The sequence below is a fragment of the Bufo bufo genome, chromosome 9 (genome assembly GCF_905171765.1).
Source record: "Bufo bufo chromosome 9, aBufBuf1.1, whole genome shotgun sequence".
NCBI classification, from domain to species: Eukaryota; Metazoa; Chordata; class Amphibia; order Anura; family Bufonidae; genus Bufo; species Bufo bufo.
The window spans coordinates 42,067,324-42,088,979 of NC_053397.1; the positions used below are offsets into that span (position 1 = coordinate 42,067,324).

At 42.5% G+C, this 21,656-nt stretch overlaps 1 protein-coding gene across 1 annotated transcript in view; it reads right to left on the bottom strand.

Annotated features, from left to right (window-relative positions):
- ERC2 (ELKS/RAB6-interacting/CAST family member 2) overlaps window positions 1-21,656 on the bottom strand; it is a 944,454-nt gene that overhangs the window by 893,271 nt on the left and 29,527 nt on the right. Inside the window, exon 2 of the mRNA XM_040408024.1 lies at window positions 2,248-3,047. Within this exon, the coding sequence (XP_040263958.1) occupies window positions 2,248-2,901 (654 nt within the window). The 5' untranslated portion in view covers window positions 2,902-3,047. The remainder of the gene's footprint in view (window positions 1-2,247; window positions 3,048-21,656) is intronic.

Below are 21,656 nucleotides of genomic sequence, written 5' to 3' on the forward strand. Positions count from 1 at the left end.
AGAGACTACTGTTGATCAGCTCTGGGGGAAAATGCAACTGGCAGTACATTTCATTTGAAATAAATGTCCTACCATTTAATACATGAAAGCACCAGTATGGCAGGCTTAAAGGCTATGTACACCTTTGGAGGCTTTTTTATTATTGCATTGTACTCATTTTGAGCTAAAATCATTTTTTCAATTGGTCTTAGTTAAAAATGTTGAGCCCCTTTCTCTGTACAGCCTTGAGATTCTCTAGTAGCAGGCTCTGTATTTTTACTGTTTCCCATCAGGCAGCTCAGCTGAGGACTGCTTATCTCTGACCTTCATTATAGCTCAATTTTTATTTGACTAATATGAATGTGGCTTAAATAACTGTATATGACTTTTTAGTCATTTAGAGATAAGGTTAATAGATGACCCACACAAAGTTAAAGTACGATTCACACAGCTAGAGAGTTAACCCTTTGTGACAGAACGGCTGAATATCTTTAATAAAGACCAATTGAAAAAAATGTAATCATAAAAAAAAAAAATTTAAAATGACCCCGAAGGTGTACATACTTTTTAAGTTGTCCTCCTGTGAAGACTTTTTATGTTCTATTATCCTGATCTCCTATACAGATACAACTGTTGCTTGCAACCATTAAAGTGGTTGTTTAATCTCATCCTAGGGCCCGGTACAAGTAGAAGCTGTTGCCAAGGGTCCAGTTTTAGAGACTACTGTTGATCAGCTCTGGGGGAAAATGCAACTGGCAGTACATTTCATTTGAAATAAATGTCCTACCATTTAATACATGAAAGCACCAATTCTGCCAGTGTCAGAGACACTTTTGCTGATGGCTTTCCACCACTCTGGCTAACTGAAGGTAGTGCCAAACTGAGGAATTCAACATGAGACAACCCCTTTAAGAGTCTTCCTGAAATAGCTCTAAATGTTCTAGATTTCCAGAAATCCTTTGCAATTCGGCAGCCTGAGCTCAACATCTTAGTAGATGAGGTAGGCTGGTTGCTGCCTCATTGTACAAGCTCATCAAAAGATTGCAGTAGTCAAGAATTGTATCCCCAAGTAAACAGGTTGTCAGACCTGAATGACTGGCATTACACTGACAGCAGAAGCCGGGCCATTTCTCAACCCGGGCTGTGATATCAATCATAGTTTTTCTTAAAGGGGTTTTCCACGAGTACGATAATGATGACCTACCCTCAGGATAGGTCATCAATATCAGATCGGTGGGGGCTCACCTCTCAGCACCACCGGTGATCAGCTGTTCAAAGAGACTGAGGAACTCATTGAGAGCTGTGGGCCAGGTGACATCACATTTATTGGTCACATAGCCTATGTGCAGCTCTGTCTCATTCAAGTGAATGGGCCTGAGCTGCAATACCAAGCACGGCTACTATACAACGTATGGAGCTGAGGATAGGTCATCAATACCGAACTCCTGGAAAACTCCTTAAAATACATTTAGATAGTGACTCTCTCAATCATATACAGCCTGATCTTCATCATCTCGCTTATTAGTCCTGTATGTCCAAGTAAACAACTGTTCCTAACTATCATAAAATAAATATCTCATTTTTTTGTCTATGCCTCTCCTGCTGACCTATGTGTCTCCATGGTAACAGACTGCAAACAAATCCTGAGTAGTCTGATACTATAACTACACATCCTTCCATCTGTCCACTACTTCTTACTAACATGCATTTCTTATGTGAAAACAAATTAATGGACAGGTGGAAGGGGGTGCTGGATCAGACTTCATAGCAACTGCAGGATCAGACTACATAGCAACTGTTACCACGGAGACAGATTTCCATAGGAGCTGTAGGCACAAAACAATGAACTAGAAGAATTAAAAAAATAAGGTTACAAGGTTGGACCTCCTCTTTAAATAATCAGTGGAAAAATAGGTTCTTTCGGGCTACTGCAGGAGCTTCTAAACATTATTTCTGCTCTTCAGATTATGGGCTGTGGAATTCAGAAAGAAAGCAGAATCCATTCTAATTAAGCATTGAGTTAATTTCACGCAGTTTAACATCAAACGACTTCTTCAAGGTAAAATTTAAAACTGTGACTATTTACACTTTTGTACATAAACGTCATTAAAAGGTAACAGAACTTACAGCAAACACCTCTACCTAGTATAGAAAAAAAACAGAGAAGAAAATCAATGTCTTCACACAAGTTACAAAATCATGGAAATCTGAAGGCTAAATCTCAATGACATTTCTACTGCGGATTAACCTCTGCATCCAACAAAATACCTGATTTTCCTCATGAGATACTCTCATTTGCTCCTTCAGAACAGACATCCTTGCAGCCTCCTCCTTTCGAAGGACTCTTTCCTTCTTAAGTTCTGGGCTCCAAAACGTTTTAATACTGTTCATGGAAGATCCAAGTTTGCTGTCTTTTATGTCCAGCTCTTTTCTCAGAAGCTCATTTTCCCTCTGTAGATCCTTCAGTTGAACCTGAAGATCGAGCATAGTGTTGTCTCTCACCTGTCTTAACATAGAAGGTACCTGGTGATGGTGGTGATGATGGTGAGAGCTTATCAAGCCTATATGGTCAGTGTAGGACAGGACATCCGTGTGTGAAAGACCAGCAGAGGCAATGTTTGGACTGCTTCCCATGGCTGTGACTCTTCCACCATAGACAGCTCTATTGGTAGCCCTTCCAAGAGTCATAGTCCCTTTTGGAAAAGCAGTAGACGCGACACCCTCATGGTCACTCAAGTACATGGGTCCAGACGTTGCATAGGCTGCGTTAAGGGACTGGATATTCTCCATTGACAGTGTTTTACCTGTTCCTGTTCCTCCACTGCTTGTTCTTCTGTGGCCCAAACGAGGTGATCTTGGCAATCGAGGCGATCTGGAAGGACTGCCTTCCAAATTAGTGATTGTACGAGCACTTCCATACATTGTTGTGCTGTATTGTAGTACCAGACAAGAAAACTGATAATGAATACTATTAAATAAGGATTAGTTTGTCTAGTTTAGCATCTAGAGATCTGCTTGAGATTTCATTGTTCTTTTTCCATTACGAAGACCTTCCAAGCAAAGGCAACCTAGAAACGAACAAGATTGAGAAAATGATGTTAACCAGAAGTGAAATAAAAAGTACATTTTATGAAAAAGAACAATTTTTATAGCATACCAACATTACTGAATTTCAAGAGATCATAATTAAAGGGGTTGTCCGGGTTCAGCTCCATACCCATAATTTCATCCCGGCAGCCTCCCTGACTAGAGCATCGGAGCAGTTCATGCTCCGATGCTCTCCTTTGCCCTGTGCTAGATCGCGCAGGGCAAGGGCTCTGTTGTTTACAATCACGCACTGCCGGGCACATCAGGGCCGGTGATGTCACCGGGCTTCCTGGCAGCCCCATGGAGAGCCCAGTACGTCACCGGATCTCTAAAAAATGCCTTTGCCCTGGGCGATTTAGCGCAGGGCAAAGGAGAGCATCGGAGCATGAACTGCTCCGATGCTCAAGTCAGGGGGGCTGCCTGGGTGAAAAGAGGTATGTCCGGGTTCAGCTCTGAACCCGGACAACCCCTTTAAGTACCATTACTGAGGAAATTGTTTATCAGTAAGATTGTTCCTAATTTTTTTTTTTATAATTGATTACATAATTTTGCGTCGAAATACTGCTTGAACCAAAATCTATTTTTTACTACAAAAATCATAACAAGAAACGGAATCATAAAATGACTTGAATGGGGCTGAACTGCAGTACCAGGTAAAGCCACAGTAATGGACCAGCTTCTGTTCCCCGGGGTAAACAATGAAGGGCCATTTTATTTTGTAGATTGGCAGTAGTCCTGGGCGTCAGACACTCACCAATATTTTTTAAAAGACCAATTGAAAAAATGATTTTTAGCCCAAAATGAGTAAAAATGCAATCATAAAAAAATTACCCCCAAAGGTGTACATGGCAATTATAAACAAATGATAAGAATAAGTCTCAACTACAAATCTCACAAGATAAAGCCGCCCACCAAAACTCATAAACTGAACAAGGAGAATATTAGAGTGATGGCCACGGGCTACCACTGCTCTGTTCACATGCACCGGTCTTTGTCCCATCGGCACGGATCCTCCTCTCATCCCCCCCTCCCTGTGGTAAGTTTCCTGAGCAATAGGTTCCTAGCATGTTAGTATCCTGGAAAGGTGTGCTGTATTTTCTGCCTATGTACTGACTTCTGCCACTATTCCTGGATTGTGACTCCCTGCTACCTGACCTGTTCGTAATCTCTGTATTGACCCCTCGCTGTCTGCCTGACCTCAGACTGTGTGCCGTATTTCACATACTTTTCCATACTGTAATAAAACTTCTGAAAGGGAAATAACAGCACAGACAGACACTATTTCTACATTATATATGGACAAAGACATTTATTGAACAGCAGCCCAGGTTTGATTTATTCGCAAGACATAGCAGCTAAGACTGTAGTCTGGTGGGTAAACAGCTCGACTATAAAGCTGCTGATCTAGGAGATAAATACGGTAAATTAGGTTTAAGTAACAGGAAACAGAACATAAAAGGGCCTTATAATATAGTACAGGTTTCAAAAATTAAGGGCAAAAATTAAAACACATTGGTTCACGTATTCATGTAGAGAGCTAAACTTATAACATATCAATAATGGTTTTCTATACTGTGGGGAACCGTACTCACAAGACCAGTATTCAAAGGCAGGGACACCAAACTGTTCATCAAAAGTCCTCTTTATTTAGGCTTTTCATGTCAGTACAGCCAGTACATCCGGATCGCAGCTGGGTTCAGTAGTCGTAGCACACTCTGACAGTGTTACCTCACACTGTCTTCCTTTCCTCCAGATTGATACACACCTAAGATCCAGTAGCAGGATTAAATAGGATCCCTGGGCATAAGCATGCCTCAAGTCCCGGACTGGAACCTGGGGAACAGGCACCCACCCAACACCTTGCCTGTTCCCAGTAAAAGTCCGCCCTGAACTAGCTGAACCAGCTACACTATCTATATGGTGTCCCCCAACTACTTTAGTGGACACCTGGACTAGGGCTTTTACTCCACCAAGGCGGGACACCTTGGTGACACATTCCTGTTATAAGCAAGCCACTTTAGAATACTTTCTGCAACATTCTGGGTGACACATATCTCCCCTCATAAATGACTCCTGTCACCGCCTCACAACCCCCCCCCCCCCCCCCTTTGTTCAAACCTGTGGGGGTGAACACACGTCCTACAGTGGACTCTGGACAGGGCGTCCGCATTCCCCTACCATCTGGTGACCCGAGCATTCCTCTCCTTCGCCTGACTCATCCACGTGAGAGGTGAATGATCGGTCACCAGGCGGAACGACCTCCCCAGCAGATTATAGCGTAGCGATTCCATTGCCCATTTGATGGAGAGACACTCCCTCTCGACTACACTATACCTGGATTCGGCTGGCGTTAGTTTACAGCTCAGGAAACTAACGGGATGCTCCTCCCGTGAGACAGTACAGCACCTAGACCTACTTCAGAGGCATCTGTCTGTACAATAAACTCCTTATTAAAGTTGGGTGTAACTAGGACCGAGATCCGACACAACACCGACTACAATAACCTGAAGGTCTCCTCTGCCTGAACACTCCAGCGGACCATCACAGACTTCCACCCTTTCAGGAGGTGTATAGAACCAACATTTCCCGATGACCCTACCTTTGAATATGAGTGGAATGACTATCTAGATCAGTGTGCAGCAGGTATGATTAGGATCATCATTAACAAAATAGAACCAATTACAGAGAAGTACACCAAAGACATAAAAACAAACATCCAATCAATGTTACAATACTCTAAACATCCAGATTTCACCACCATAAACCACAACCTCACTAATAGAATATACCAGATGGAATCTGATACGATAGTCACCAATGCAAGCAAACTACAGAGAGATAGAAATGACAAAGATCTAGGTTCCTACCGCACCTGGAAAAAACTGAAAGCAAACACACTGGAAGACCCCTCTCTAGATACACCACACAGAAACAATACGAATATGTTCCCACGAGGACACCCTCCCCAATACACTAACAAACAAACACCAAGACACCAAGGTAAAAAATACCCCACCTGAAATCAGTTCAATCAAAGGAGCCGCTATTTTACTAACCAAAAATACCACAAGCCGCAAATTAAGACCCCAATGAAGAATCATAAGAAATCGGCTAAGTCCGAAACTACATATCCCCCAGAGAGTACACACAATACAGCCACACTAAGACTGTCCACCGAAGCACTTGATATGCCTACCCCAATCTCCAACTCAGATCACCTCAAGGCCTCTCCCGACCAGCACATGATCAAGTACCATGAGCCCAGTGCCCCGCTACCAGGAATAGATCCCGACACTAATATGACCCCAAACTTGAAACCCTATCGATCCTTCACAGACACCACTGACACTGATCTATCCCTCGAACGATTTAGAGCACTCAGATCCAAATATCTAGAAAACAAAAGGTTGAATCAGAGAGGGCACGCCACCCATAATTAAAAAAAAAATTTAAAACATTTGACATGTCCCACCCAGACAACACACCTCCCCTCATCGATCTTCAATCTACCTCAATACACCAGCTACCCAACCTAACGACTGATCAACAACCTGACTCTACATCTCACCCCCTCACCGAACAGAAAAATAAACCCTGTTACTACTAAACCAACTCCAGAGGACAATGCTCAATCCACAATTAAAATCTTCAATCTACCCACAAACTTACAGCCTATGAAACAAAACTTCTACAAAAAGGCCTATCTTTTTGTCCCCCAATAGGGTAAATCCTCTTGAATTATAAATTGATATACAAACATTTTGAAGAAACTTAACCATCAAAAGGCACTTTGAGATAGAACGAATAAAAAATAAATAAAAACGCCACCATAGAAAACAACCCAGACCATCCCACCACCCCAACATACAGGCATATCGATGTCAGACCCAAATCAAATTTCTTCCCCATACAAAGTCAGGGCAACGTCATTCCCACTTTCGTCGAATTAATCTCACAAGAACTAAAAATAAAAACCAATGACACTAATGCCTTGAATTACAAAGGGAACCTGAGCAAAATCGAAAGAGCAGCCCTTAATGATCTAAAAAACAATAGTAACATAGTCATACTCCCAGCCGATAAAGGTGGGGGTATTGTAATACAGAATATCCAAGATTATGAAGAAGAAGTTATGAACATTCTGGGTGACACCTGCTACTATGAAAAGATTAAGGGTGACCACTTCCCCGAGCTAACCAAAAGGCTCAACACACAAGTTAAACAAGCCTTTGCAAATCAGTTTATAAATAAGAGAAAAACTTTCTAACACCAAAAAAACACCATGTACCCCATACTTCTATCACCTGCCTAAAATACACAAAAATACCACCCACCCACCCACCCGGACGACCGATAGTCTCAAACACCAAATATGCCACAAGCAATCTATCCCAATACCTTGATATGTTTCTACAACCGTACGTGAAACAACTACCAAGCTACCTACACAATTCCAGTCAGCGTATTCGAGAACTACAGACAATAGAATGGTCCCCAGACTATGGCCTCCTCACATTGGACATAACTGTCCTATACTCCCAACATATGTCACCAATTAGGGATCAGCTGTGTAAAGAATATTCTTCACAAGGACCAATCCCTCAAACCAATGCAGATAGATTGTTTTCTAAGATAAATAGAAGGCAATTACTTTATATACAATACCGACATTTACCACCAATGAATTGGGACCGCGATGGGGACATGGGTGGCGCCATCTTTTGCAAACATATTCATGGGCGTATTCGAGGAAGTACATATTTGGGGCTACCATACCTACAAAGATAATATCATCCACTTCAGAAGATATATAGACGACTTGTTTATTATATGGAACGGTGATGAGAAATCTGCCATGGAGTTTTGCAGCAGCCTGAACCTCACAGATTGGGGCATCACTTTTACCCCCAAATATAGCAGAGAGTCAATAGAATTCATCGACATCGTCATTACTAATTAAGACAACAGACTTACTACTAAAATCTTTTTTTAAACTGTCGACACCAACAGCTATATCCATTACACCCGTTTCCATCACAATAAATGGCTTAAAAATATACCTTACCGCCAATACAAACACATTAGACTCAACTGCACCAGCCATACCGATTTTGTCACACAAGCAAAGATATTAGAAAAAAGATTTAAAAGAAAAACAATACCCCCTAACAACATCATACAAGACGCATACAAGAAGAGCCTACAGTTAACGCAAACGGAGTGCTTAAAACCCAGCAGTAAAGAACAAACTGCTCCGATGAACCTCCATTTTATCACACAATTCAGCACATTTAACGCCACCATTCTACAAGTATTACAACAACATTGGCATATTCTACTTCAAGATGCAAACCTAAAAAAAGTACCTCCCCAGTAAACCCAAAATAACATACAGACGCGCCCCCACCTTCAGAAACGTCACCAGAAGGGACACACCCAAATTAACATTAACAAAACAGGGAGCTACAGATGCAACACCTCCCGTTGCTTATGCTGCACTACTATCACACATAATAAAATAACCTTTTCGTCAAACACCAACGGAACCTCCTTCAACATCAAACACCACCTGACATGTCAATCCTCTGCGTACGTCATTTATATGATAGAATGCCAATGTGGTCTGCAATATGTTGGGAGCACAACCCAAACACTACACTGCCGTCTGAATCAACATCGTCACAACATACAGAAACAGTATACCAAACACAGCCTATCCAGGCATTGCGCCAATACTCCAGAAAAAATCCTACACACACCATTAAAATCACCCCAATAGATTTCATACCACCTAACCCTTACAACCGATTCGATCTCCTCCAAAAACGCGAGATATATTGGATCGACCAGTGGAACACATATAAATGAAATAAATGAAATGATAATATACACTCACCTAAAGAATTATTAGGAACACCTGTTCTATTTCTCATGAATGCAATCATCTAGTCAACCAATCACATGGCAGTTGCTTCAATGCATTTAGGGGGGTGCTCCTGGTCAAGACAATCTCCTGAACTCCAAACTGAATGTCAGAATGGGAAAGAAAGGTGATTTAAGCAATTTTGAGCGTGGCATGGTTATTGGTGTCAGACGGGCCGGTCTGAGTATTTCACAATCTGCTCAGTTACTGGGATTTTCACGCACAACCATTTCTAGGGTTTACAAAGAATGGTGTGAAAAGGGAAAAACATCCAGTATGCGGCAGTCCTGTGGGCAAAAATGCCTTGTGGATGCTAGAGGTCAGAGGAGAATGGGCCGACTGATTCAAGCTGATAGAAGAGCAACGTTGACTAAAATAACCACTCGTTACAAGCGAGGTATGCAGCAAAGCATTTGTGAAGCCACAACACGCACAACCTTGAGGCGGATGGGCTACAACAGCAGAAGACCCCACCGGGTACCACTCATCTCCACTACAAATAGGAAAAAGAGGCTACAATTTGGACGAGCTCACCAAAATTGGACTGTTGAAGACTGGAAAAATGTTGCCTGGTCTGATGAGTCTCGATTTCTGTTGAGACATTCAAATGGTAGAGTCCGAATTTGGCGTAAACAGAATGAGAACATGTATCCATCCTCTGATGGCTACTTCCAGCAGGATAATGCACCATGTCACAAAGCTCGAATCATTTCAAATTGGTTTCTTGAACATGGCAATGAGTTCACTGTACTAAAATGGCCCCCACAGTCACCAGATCTCAACCCAATAGAGCATCTTTGGGATGTGGTGGAACGGGAGCTTGGTGCCCTGGATGTGCATCCCTCAAATCTCCATCAACTGCAAGATGCTATCCTATCAATATGGGCCAACATTTCTAAAGAATGCTATCAGCACCTTGTTGAATCAATGCCACGTAGAATTAAGGCAGTTCTGAAGGCAAAAGGGGGTCCAACACCGTATTAGTATGGTGTTCCTAATAATTCTTTAGAGGAGTGTAATTCCATGAACAAAACAACAAATAAACCGACTAGTTCCCTAAATAAAAGATAGGGACATACCCTTCTAGTCTAAATTTTGACAGACAAGCTGGATAGACCGGACTTGTAAGCGTCCCATTTATTTTATTTTACATTACTAGTTTTGATTTGATTTTATCCTAAGTCTACTCATTTATGCTGCATTATCTATTCTAAATCATCCCATACCTAGATACAAGATACTAACCAGTCCATCCGAAATACACAATCTTAAAATATGAATATGTATACATACATGTATACATATATATATACACACACTGTCTCTTCTCCTACATGTATGTACACATTATAGTAGATGGATACACCACATGTATGGACTGCCTTGTACACGAGTCACCTTTTTATTATTATTTTTTACGTTATTTTTATTATTATCTTTTTGCACACACGTGATCTCCATTATGGTTAGCTTTGTTTATCTCTCTACAACAACCGCACACTGCCATGATATGGGCACTACATTTGCCGACTTTATACACATTCATCACAGAGCTAATTCATATATTACCCCGAACTGGGTGAGAGACTAAGGTAGATAATCAGAAAAACACAGTAGTTACCTACTAGACTGAATTAAGTACCCTCTTTTCGGCATATCCATCAAAAGTAGAGTCCAAAATGAATGGCTGCGAACTAGACATCCCCTTATCCAGCGCCGGAAACGTACCTCAGCCACAATGTATCCAACAAACACCTGTAACGACACATCACACCGCAACACAGCCCGCATCTGCTACACCGTGAAGCAGCGCTGACACTAGGAAGCAGCGCTCACTTTCCAAACTATTCAAGGCTACTTTCACACTCGCGTTTGGTGCGGATCCGTCATGGATCTGCGCAGACGGATCCGTTCAGATAATACAACCGCATGCATCCATTCAGAACAGATCCGTTTGTATTATCTTTAACATTGCCAAAACTGATCCGTCTTGAACACCATTGAAAGTCATCGGTGGACGGATCTGATTTCCATTGTGCCATATTGTGTCAGTGAAAACGGATCCGTCCCCATTGACTTACATTGTGTGTCAGAACGCTGGTGTCCGCCTCCAAAGCGGAATGGAGGCGGAAACGGAGCCAAACTGATTCATTCTGAGAGGATCCTTTTCCATTCAGAACGCATTAAGGGCAAAACTGATCCGTTTTGGACCGCTTGTGAGAGCCCTGAACGGATCTCACAAACGGAAACCAAAACGCCAGTGTGAAAGTAGCCTAAGCAGCGCTCACTGTCAAAACTATGAAGTAGCGCTGACACTGAGAAGCAGCGCTCACCTCCCAAACTGTGGAGCAGCGCTGACACTGAGAAGCAGCGCTCACCTCCCAAACTGTGAAGCAGCGCTGACACTAGAAGGCAGCGCTCATCCTTTAAAAAAAACTGTAAATCGGCACTGACCTCCAACACATCTCTACAGTGTAACAGCGCTGATCATCTCCTCCGCCCCCCCCCTTCATATCTTCACATCCCAGCATGAGCCTGCGCTACGTGTCACTGTAAGAAAGGAATGCCAGAATTAACCCAGAACACACCCCTGATCCTCCCCCTGGCCTGCGCGCCAAAAATCTTTGTTTTAAATTGCTACACCATTGGTTTTGTGTATGTAGTCCTGACGAAGGGGGCAATCCAGCCCCAGAAACGCGTTGACTACCTGTGAATAAAGATACCCTGCATCAACTTCACCACCTCTGATGTATTATTCGTCTGAACCTCAGCAGCGCCTCAAGTGATCCTGACGCTTTTTTCAAGTTATCAATAATGTTTTTGAGCAACATATTGTTAAATATCTGAATAGTAATTTTTGGCGGCAAAAACAGACTTGTACTGTTGCATTACATAAAGTGTTTTTTACAGCCTATAATGAAAATTAAGGGAATATACCTATGTGTGAATAAGGCCATTCACACATAGTGGTGGATAGGATTAAAAAAAAATAAAAGACAGGTTCACACAGTCCAACCTACACGTATACAATGCCTTGCGAAAGTAATCACCCTTTTGGTGCTTTAACGGTTTTGCAGCATTACAACCCGGAATCAAAATGGATTTTAATTTAGAGTTCATGTAATGGACCTGACAAAATCAGTCCAAATTGTTGCACTGGATTGAAAAAAATAAAATAAACTCCTTTGCTAAAAAATACATAACAATTGAAAATTTGTGAGTGCAAATTTATTCACCCCCTTTGGTACGATACCCCTAAATAAGGTGTGCTCCAACCAATTAACTTCTTAAGTCACATAATGAGTTAAATAAGTTCCTCCTGTGTACAAAGTGTCACATCACCTGTTACATTATGAGAGAATACATACTCTTTCTGAAGCACTACTGATCAAGCAACAGGAAGGCCAAGAAGCTCTCCAAACAAGTTAGAGATTAAGTAGTAGTGAAGTATAGATCTGGCTTGGGTTATAAAAAATATCCCAAACTTTGAAATCCCATAGAACAGGAACACAATTAAAAGGTTATGTACACTTTTGGTGGCAATTTTTTACTACTGTATTGTACTCATTTTGAGCTAAAAATCATTTTTTCAATTGGTCTTTATTAAAAAATATTGAGCCGTTTTCCCTGCACAGTTTTGAGTTTATCAAGTAGCTTGTTCTGAATTTTCTCTCTGCTCCATCAGACTGGGAGCTGAGGGGCTCTTATTTCTGATCTCTGACCTTATAAACATTCATTATAGCTCGATTGTTATCTTACTGATAAGGCTACTTTCACACTAGCATTTTTGCTGGATCCGGCAGGGCTCAGCAAAAACACTTCCGTTACTGATAATACAACCATCTGCATCAGTTATGAATGGATCCGGTTGTATTATCTTTAACATTGCCAAGACAGCTCCTTCATGAACTCCATTGAAAGTCAATAAAGGACAGATCTGTTTTCTATTGTGTCAGATAGTGTCAGAGTTAAACGGATCCGTCCCCATTGACTTGCATTGTGGGTCATGACGGATCCGTCTTGCTCTGCAACCCACGAAGGAAAGAAAACCTCAGCATGCTGCAGTTTGCTCTCCGGTATGGGAACACAACCAAATGGAACGGAATGCTTTTTGGAGCATTCCGTTCTGGTGAGTTACGTTTTGTTGCCATTGACAATGAATGGAGCCAAAACGGAAGCATTTTTTCTGGTATTGAGACCCTATGACGAAATCTCAGTACCGGAAAATAGAAATGCTAGTGTGAAAGTAGCCTATGAAGGTGGTTTAAATAAATGTTTATAATAAGGGTTATTAGATGACCTTAGATGATATTAGAAAATTAAAGGAATACACCTATGTGTGAATGATCACTAGATGATGCCACAATAGCTCAGAAGTTAGTTTTTCACTGTCTTGCCCATCTCTGCACTTTACTTTTTCTTTAATGCTCCCAGGGCTTACAGGTGTAAAGGACTACAGTTCTCATGATTCCTCACAGATATTGCCTGTATTATGTATGTATGCCCCTTCTATTACATGGTGTAATGTAGTGCTGTAAATACTTTGTGTCTTTACACACAATATAAATCTGCTATTGCTGTATTGCCCTGCTGCTCCCCTATGCACTGGACACTGGATCTGCTGCCCAGCATGTGAAACAAGATCCGTCTTCGGATAGGAAGCGTGTTGGAAGAGCCAGGGAAGCAATTGTGATGTATGATAGTGAGGGGGCAGAGAGGCAATAACAAGTGTTCAGAGTACGTATATCAACACCAAGAGCATGAACATATGACTGCACATGGGACTGGCTCACCGTCATCTCAGCTATAGCCAGTGGTACAGCTCACTGCATCTAAACAGCTTGCACATTATGGTTAAAGATCGGAAAACCTCACCAATACCAACGTGATCCTACATTTTAAAATCCCCTATTATCAGAGGGATTTCTTAATTATAAGCTGATCACAGGTTATCCATTTTCTTGACCCACAAGTGATCACTTGTAATCTGTGAGGGAACCCTGTAGCAAGTTCTGTATTCCCCTGCAGCGCCACCATTGGGAAAAAGGAAGTGATAACTTTTTTCCATTTAAATCAATAAGCTTTTGATAGGATGGATGGAGGTGCAGAGTGCTCCAAAGGAAGAGCAGTGGTCTTTGTACCTGGTCTATGCTCTGGTCGATTAAATGAGGGTCATAAATCTGACACCTTCCCTCCATTAACCGTTTTAATCAAGAGGTGCTTTTTAAAAGAAGGTGTGGAGTTTTCAATTGTAATCTTAAAAGGTCTTGAAGAAAAGAAATCTGAAAAGCAGCGATGTAAAAAAATAATAAAATAAAAAAAGATCTAAAAACATCTATCAGATAACTGTCGTACAAATCGTGAATGAAGACCACAGAACACATCAATGGGAAAGAAGAACTTCCCGCACTAGTCAAGTAACAGGAACAGTTTGACGAAACTTAGAACAGCATGGTAGCACTTCATAAGCGGAGGCATACAAGATATTTGATCTTATAACCATTAAATAACCAGACCTGCAAGACAGAGAACTGATTTTTACAAAAAGGTTTTAGTTCCAGAATGAATACCGGTGTTTCAGTGCCCTCCCATGCTGACGAAATGGAGCAGTATTGTATATTTGCCATTACATAACTGCAGTGCCATCTTCACATTCATCCACTGGCTGTGCAGGAACAGGAACATGCTGTGCAGGAACCAGCCGCCTGTATATCGATGCCTTGGAACTTATCGTTGCATGCAAAGAGTCCATACAGGGTTACAGCGTCTTAAAGAGTGCAACTTCACTTGAAGGGGTTGTGCCAAGTGGATTGGGGATAACTAACTGATCAGTGGAGGTCCAACCACTGGAACCCTCACTCCCAACGGAGGTCCTGCGCTCCTGATCTGATGAAGTGGCAGGTCGAGGATGCGTCATATTCTATGGGAAAGTCAGTAATAGCCGAGTACAGTGGTTGGCTCCACAGAGAACGAATGGAGCGGCAGGGTGCAGCCCGACCTGTCGTTCCATTGGATCGGGACCTCCATTCTCAGGATCAGTGGGGGTACCAGCAGTTGGACCTCCTCCGATCAGTTAGTTATCCACTTATCTTGTGGGAAAAAAAACTTAGCACAACCCCTTTAACTTTGAACAGAACCCAAGACAACCTGAGCAGGAATTCTCTACCCACATCTATTTTGCTCTGAATGCTGGGTGCAATATATTCATCCCTGCCTACAGAATGCTTCTAGTAGTATAATGTCCACCATCAGGTCATTACAGGTAGTGATCAGCGAACTTTAGAAAAATCGACCGTTTCGATGAATTTCACAAAGAAATTCACTTTGTGCTAAATTACTTCATCACGAAGTGCATTTCTTTGTAAGTAGCTGGCACAATGTCAGGGAATGGTGACTGCGCCCCCGATTTCCCCCCCCCCAACCCGTCATTAAACCCCTCAGATACCACGTTCTGATCGCCGCATTTGAAAATAATAGTGAGGGCTTTCAGGGGTTAATCGGTTGAAAAATATATATAAATACATACCTTATCCATGCAGGCCGCTGCAGACATTTTGACTGAAGATCTTGCGCGGTCTGTGACACTGGCTGATGTCCTATGTCACCACGCACAAGATTTTGCGCGGGATCTTCAATCAAGACTGCGAAGGTGGCCTCTTCGTGCTCAAATGGATGAGCATTTTTCATTTTTTACTGCAGGGAAAATTGATTTGTTACCACGAAGCACGAAGAAATTCAGCTTCGCAGCAAATCAAATGTTCCCTGAAATTCAAATCAAAGTCCACTTCGGATACTTCGATTCGCTCAACCCTAATTACAGGGCACCAGGTAATGGCGCTTTCTGACTGACACCTTCAACCCCTGCAGGATGACATCCAGGGAGGTCACTCTGGGTGTCATCAATTAACACAGGAAAGGCGATATGTGCTAAGAGTGCGGGGATTACACAGTGTACCTTGCATCACAGAACACAGCACAGTTACATTAAAAGCCGAGACAGAAAGGATCCTCATTCTTCAGACAGCTGCGGGTTCCAGAGCTCGAAACCGCATCTAGGAGATATTTATGGCATATAATATGGATATGTCATAAATGTCTAAGGCGGGAATGCTCCTTTAACTTGATACAAGAACTAGAAGAACCATAAAAAGTATAATAGCATATACTATAAATGATTACCGCAAAGAGCGGTTGTAAAAGGCCTGTGCACTATACAGACAGCCACTAGTATTCAATAAAATGTGTAATACTTCATTTCCCCAGTGGTGGTGCTGTAGCTAAACTGTATACTCATTGTCTGGTTTCTCCACCGTTTACAGCTGGGCTGCTTGTCATCAGCTTTTCACCAGGGGACGTCAATTTTAAAGATGACACGTTGGCCGTTTGCAGACGAAATTCACTGCATAGAGTGATATTACTGAGTTTAAAGGGGTATTCAAGGATTATGGCCTATTAGAATTTTTACCTAACCCCCGTAGTGTGTGGTACCTAATCAAAAAAATCATACCAGCTCCCCACCACTCCATTCTGGCTCTGATCGCCAATCATGGCGAATGACGATAATCCGGTGAAACCCCTCTAAGGAATAAACAGCACCTGCCCCCCAAGTGGTGTATGAAAACAACTAGGGATGAGCGAATTAACTTCGGATGAAACATCCGAAGTTGATTCGCCTAAAACATGGTCCCAATACTGTACGGAGCAGGAGCTGAAGTTATTGCTTCGCAAAGTCTCCCAAGACTTTGGGTAATAACGTCATAAATTAATTTGTACTGTAAAAAAACATTTCCTGAACTCTGGTTCGGTTCCAAGGTACCACTTGGAATGCTGAAGGTTTAGCAGCCCCAAAAATACTCAAGCTTCAAGGAGTTGTCCAACATTTTGAAAGCCTATCCTTAGGATAGGTGATCAATATCTGATCGGTGGGGGTCCGACTCCCAGCGGCCATGCTGATCTGCTGTTTGAAGAGGCCGCAACACTCCAGTGAGCACTGCAGCCTACTTGCAGCTTACCAAGGAGAGCGCCACACAGTGGATAGCGGTTGTAGCTCAGCCTCAATCACTTGAATGGGACTGAGTTGTGCTTTAGGCCACGTGACCGATGAACCTGAGGTCACTAGCCTAGGGAGAGGCTGAGAGTCCAAATCCCATCGATCAGATAGTGATGACCTATCCTGAGAAAAGGCCATCAACATCAAAATCGCAGAAAAGCCCCTTTAAATCTGGCTACATCACATGCATAAGCAAGAAGAACATACAAAAAGGGAATAATCAGAAAAAGCTTTGCAACTGCATTTCCCTGGTGACAAGGCAGCACTTCGCATATGTAAATTAACTTACAATAAAAAGCAAAAAACTCATAAGGGACTTCGTTGAGGTGACAGCGAATAGAAAATGCATCTATATCAATTATTTGTCATTCACTGAAATGGAAAGAGAGCAATATCGTCTCAAGTGCTTGAGACAATGAAAATAACTGTAAGCGCTCCCTCCGCATTACTGCACGCATTTACGGTCAAGAAACAATGCTGGTGTCAAATCCGTCCTTGTTACAGTGTATCGGTTGTAGTGTTAAATGGCAAGTATATCAAATACACTCAACTCTTAGGCCTTGTGAAAATAGCCTCAATCCGCAGTAATCCGTATTCATTGCAGCAGGCGAAAACAACAGCAACATTAGAAGAAAACCGCGACACTTAGGACATGCTTCAGATATGAAAATCCACAGTGAGCCTCCAAATCCAAATGTTTTGTTTTTTAAGGGGCATGTATGGGACTATGTAAAACTTAAAGGGCATCTGTCAGCAGTTTTGTACCTATGACACTGGCTGACCTGTTGCATGTGTGTTGGCAGCTGAAGGCGTCTGTGTTGGTCCCATGTTCATATGTCTTGCAAACGAAGGGGAAGCTAAAAAAAAAAAAAAAAAAAAAAAAAAAAACACACAAAAAAACTTTATCAAAATTCAATCGCACTAATGTAGGGATCCAATATTCAAGGCTCAAGGGTAAACCTGACTTCCCCTTTAAAAACCTGTCCCTAGGCTAGATGGTGCGATAATATTAGCTAGCAAAAATGGACAAGACTCGGGGTATTGATATGAAACCAAAACGTCCATAGTCACTGCCAACATAGAAGTTATGTCCGTGGAGACTGTTGTCTACTACATCTCTCTTATTACTGATGAGAGCACAAGCTGGTTTACCACGTGCACTGCAATACAAGCAGCCAGTACAGTCCCACATTGAAATGGAACCTCATGGCTCTAACAGGCTACACATCAAATAATGTCCGAGGCGCGACGCGTTTCTGCAAACAAAGGTGCTTCATCAGGAGCCCGTAATGTAACCTAATGCTTTGAGCCAGAAACAAAGTATGAAAAAGGCAGTAGGAAGGCGCGACCGCTCTCACACAGGGGCAGCGCTTCGGGGCTAGAATGGCCGTGAAGCAGCCGCCGAAAAGACGGCTATTTAAATGGTATAGCTCCACCTACCGATACGGCATTGTCGGACCGCCCTCCCAGTCACTCGGGTCCATGACGGTGGGAGCGCTAAGAACCCAAGAGCCCCACATAGAGCCGTGTGCTGTCAGATGAAGGGGGGAGGTCCGCAAGGAGACATTGCCCTAAAGGTAGTGCAGGGACTAAAGGCGGATATCTTTAAAAAGTGATTGGAAAGGAGAGGTAACGAGGACACCTTTGGGGCCTTTGTCCAAAGTCTTAGGATACCTTCACACTAGCGTTATTCTTTTCTGGTATTGTAATCCAGTAAAGAGGCTCAATACCAGGAAAAAAAAAACATCAGTTTTGTCCTAATGCATTCTGAATGGAAAGCAATCCGTTCAGGATGCATCAGGATGTCTTCCGTTCCGTCCTTTGTAAGGTACTTGACTGAACAAAACACCGGAAAAATACCGCACTTGCCGGATCCGGCATTAATTTCCATAGAGATGTATTAATGCCGGATCCGGTACCAAGTGTTCCGGATAGTGCCGCATCGCCGGAATCGGATTTCCGGTCTGCGCATGCGCTGGGATATAGGAGGAGCTACTTTCTCTTTTGATCTTTGAAAAAATGTAAATACCGGATCCGTTATTCCAGATGAGACGGATCCAGTATATCACCAGATCCGTCAAACGGATACGGAAAAAAAAGGCTATCCATTTGTATACGGCTTTGCGGATCAGGCAGGCGGGTCCGTTGCCGGAACTGCCTGCCGGATTCTAATAACGCTAGTGTAAAAGTACCCTTAATGTTAATAGTTGGGGTCTCTATTTTACATCAGAGATCCATTCCTCTGCTGCTACATTTCTGGACCTCACTATATTTAAAGACACTAATGGGAATATAGGCACACGCCTCTTTAGAAAAAAAGACAGCCACCAACAATCTTCTCGAATGGCGGAGTTGTCACCTGGGGGCTCTCAAACAGGGTACAATATTTGCACCTTCGCCGTAATTGTTCAACTATGCGGGATTTTCGGGTGGCTGTGGGTGACCTGAGACAGATTTCAAAACCGAGGGCATCCTGAACATGGTTTAAATCAGGCTTACCATCAAGCTCTGAGTAGCAAAAGAGAGGTTTTGTTGAACCCACGTACGCGGTCAGATGGATCTGATCAGATTCGGATCATTGGGGACTATGATGAAGCCCATGGCCCCATTAGGCAAATTTTGTCACAATATTGGGGTATTTTGCAAGCAAACCCCGATATAGGGCATTTAGTGGGAAGTACCCCCTCCATCACTTATAGGAGGGGTAGAAACATCAGGGATCAATTAGCCCACAGTTTTCATGCTCCTACCTTGCAGTCCACCTATTCTTTTAGGGACCAACTTGTGGGACCTTAAAATGCAGGGGATGTAGAGCGGGTGAGTCGATCAAAAAAGGAAAAAAACTTTGTCGAGCACCACAACTGGCCGTGTTTATAATAGAAGATCTTTTATAAACTGCCGTTCCACGGGCCTGGTACACTTGATCACATGTGAATGTGGATTACAGGACATGGGCAAAACCGTGAGAGTGTTTTGGAGGCGCAATGGGGAACACCTCAATGACATCAAGAATGAGACTGATACCCCAGTGGCATGACATGTGACTGATTGCCATGGAAACAACCCCAAGGTCATTCGGTTTCAGGGCATTGAAATCATACGACCTTCACCGAGAGGGGGTGATTTTGATAAACATGTATTACAGAAAGAGGCACAGTGGACCTTTCGGCTTCATACTGTATGACCAAAGGGTCTCAATGATTATATATATGCTTTTTGTAAGCTCTTTTCCAGATCTCTGGAGGTATGCTTCTCATCTAGATATATTAGGGGGCAATTTTGTGGGGGCATATACCATATGGTACAAACTTAATGAGCCCCACCCACCTTGCCACCAGATGCAAATTGCATGAGATGAGACCATTACACCTCGGTATCATATTCATTGGTTGGACATTATCTGTCACCGCATAAGTCTGCTTTGAGATATACATTCATCTTTTTTCTGTTGCCTCCAATTGATATACTTCTGTTGCTATTCTTTGGTGTACTTTGTTACCTTAATGATGTACTTATCTACAGGTGAAACTCAAATAATTTGAATATCGTGCAAAGTTCATTTATTTCAGTAATGCAACTTAAAAGGCTTCTGTCACCCCCCCCCCCTTAAAGTCATTTTTCGCCTACTTAAAATCCTTATACTGCGATTTATCAATATATAGGGCTCTTACTCATTTTCGTTCAGTAGTTTCTTCAAAAAAATGACTTTTATAATATGTAAATTACCTCTCTACAGGGCCAGCGAGCGGGGTGGCAAACCTGTATCATTGAGATTATACACGTTAACCATGTTCATATGTGCCCGCACTGCTGAGAAAAATGATGTGTTAATATATGCAAATGAGCCCCTAATTGCAATGGGGGCGTTGTGGTTACACCTAGAGTCTGAGCTCTCTCTGCAACTGCCGCGCCCTCTACACTTTGATTGACAGGGCCAGACGGTAAAATTTCCCTTGAGAGAAAATGGTGCCCGGGCGAACAGGTGCCCATCTTGTGGGTGTTTTCAGTGGGCTGTACGCTTCCCATCTCTATGCCACTTGTGCAGGGGGGGGGGAAGACTAGGAGCCCGACTTGCTCAGGGGTCCCCTGTGGGCCAGTCCAATCCTATTTTCATTGCTGCCGTAGCCAAAATAGAGAAAAACAGAACAATCTGAAATCCACTAATCAGTATTTTTGAAAAGCACTGTACATTTAACCCTTTAAGTTGTTTTCCCTATTTGTGTTGTACCTATTGGTTGTAGCTGGCGCTGTGCTCCCATCGTCAGTGGTAATGATCGGTAGGTTTAGTAAGGTTTTGCTTTTCTGAACCACAACATCAAGGAACGTTAGCGGCAGATCTCGTTAGGTTAAGTGGTTATTTTGTAGCATAACATGGAAATGTCACTTCCACCAGTCACCAATTCAAAGTCTCCTACTGATTACTCTGATTTAGAAGTGTGTACAGCTGCGAAATGAAACATTTTCTGCCAAGGCAATTAAAAGGTAACAAAACTGAAGACACACAATAAAAGGAAAGAAAAAATATATCTTTTAGGCCTCTTTCACACTTGCGTTGTCCGGATCCGGCGTGTACTCCACTTGCCGGAATTACACTCCGGATCTGGAAAAACGCAAGTG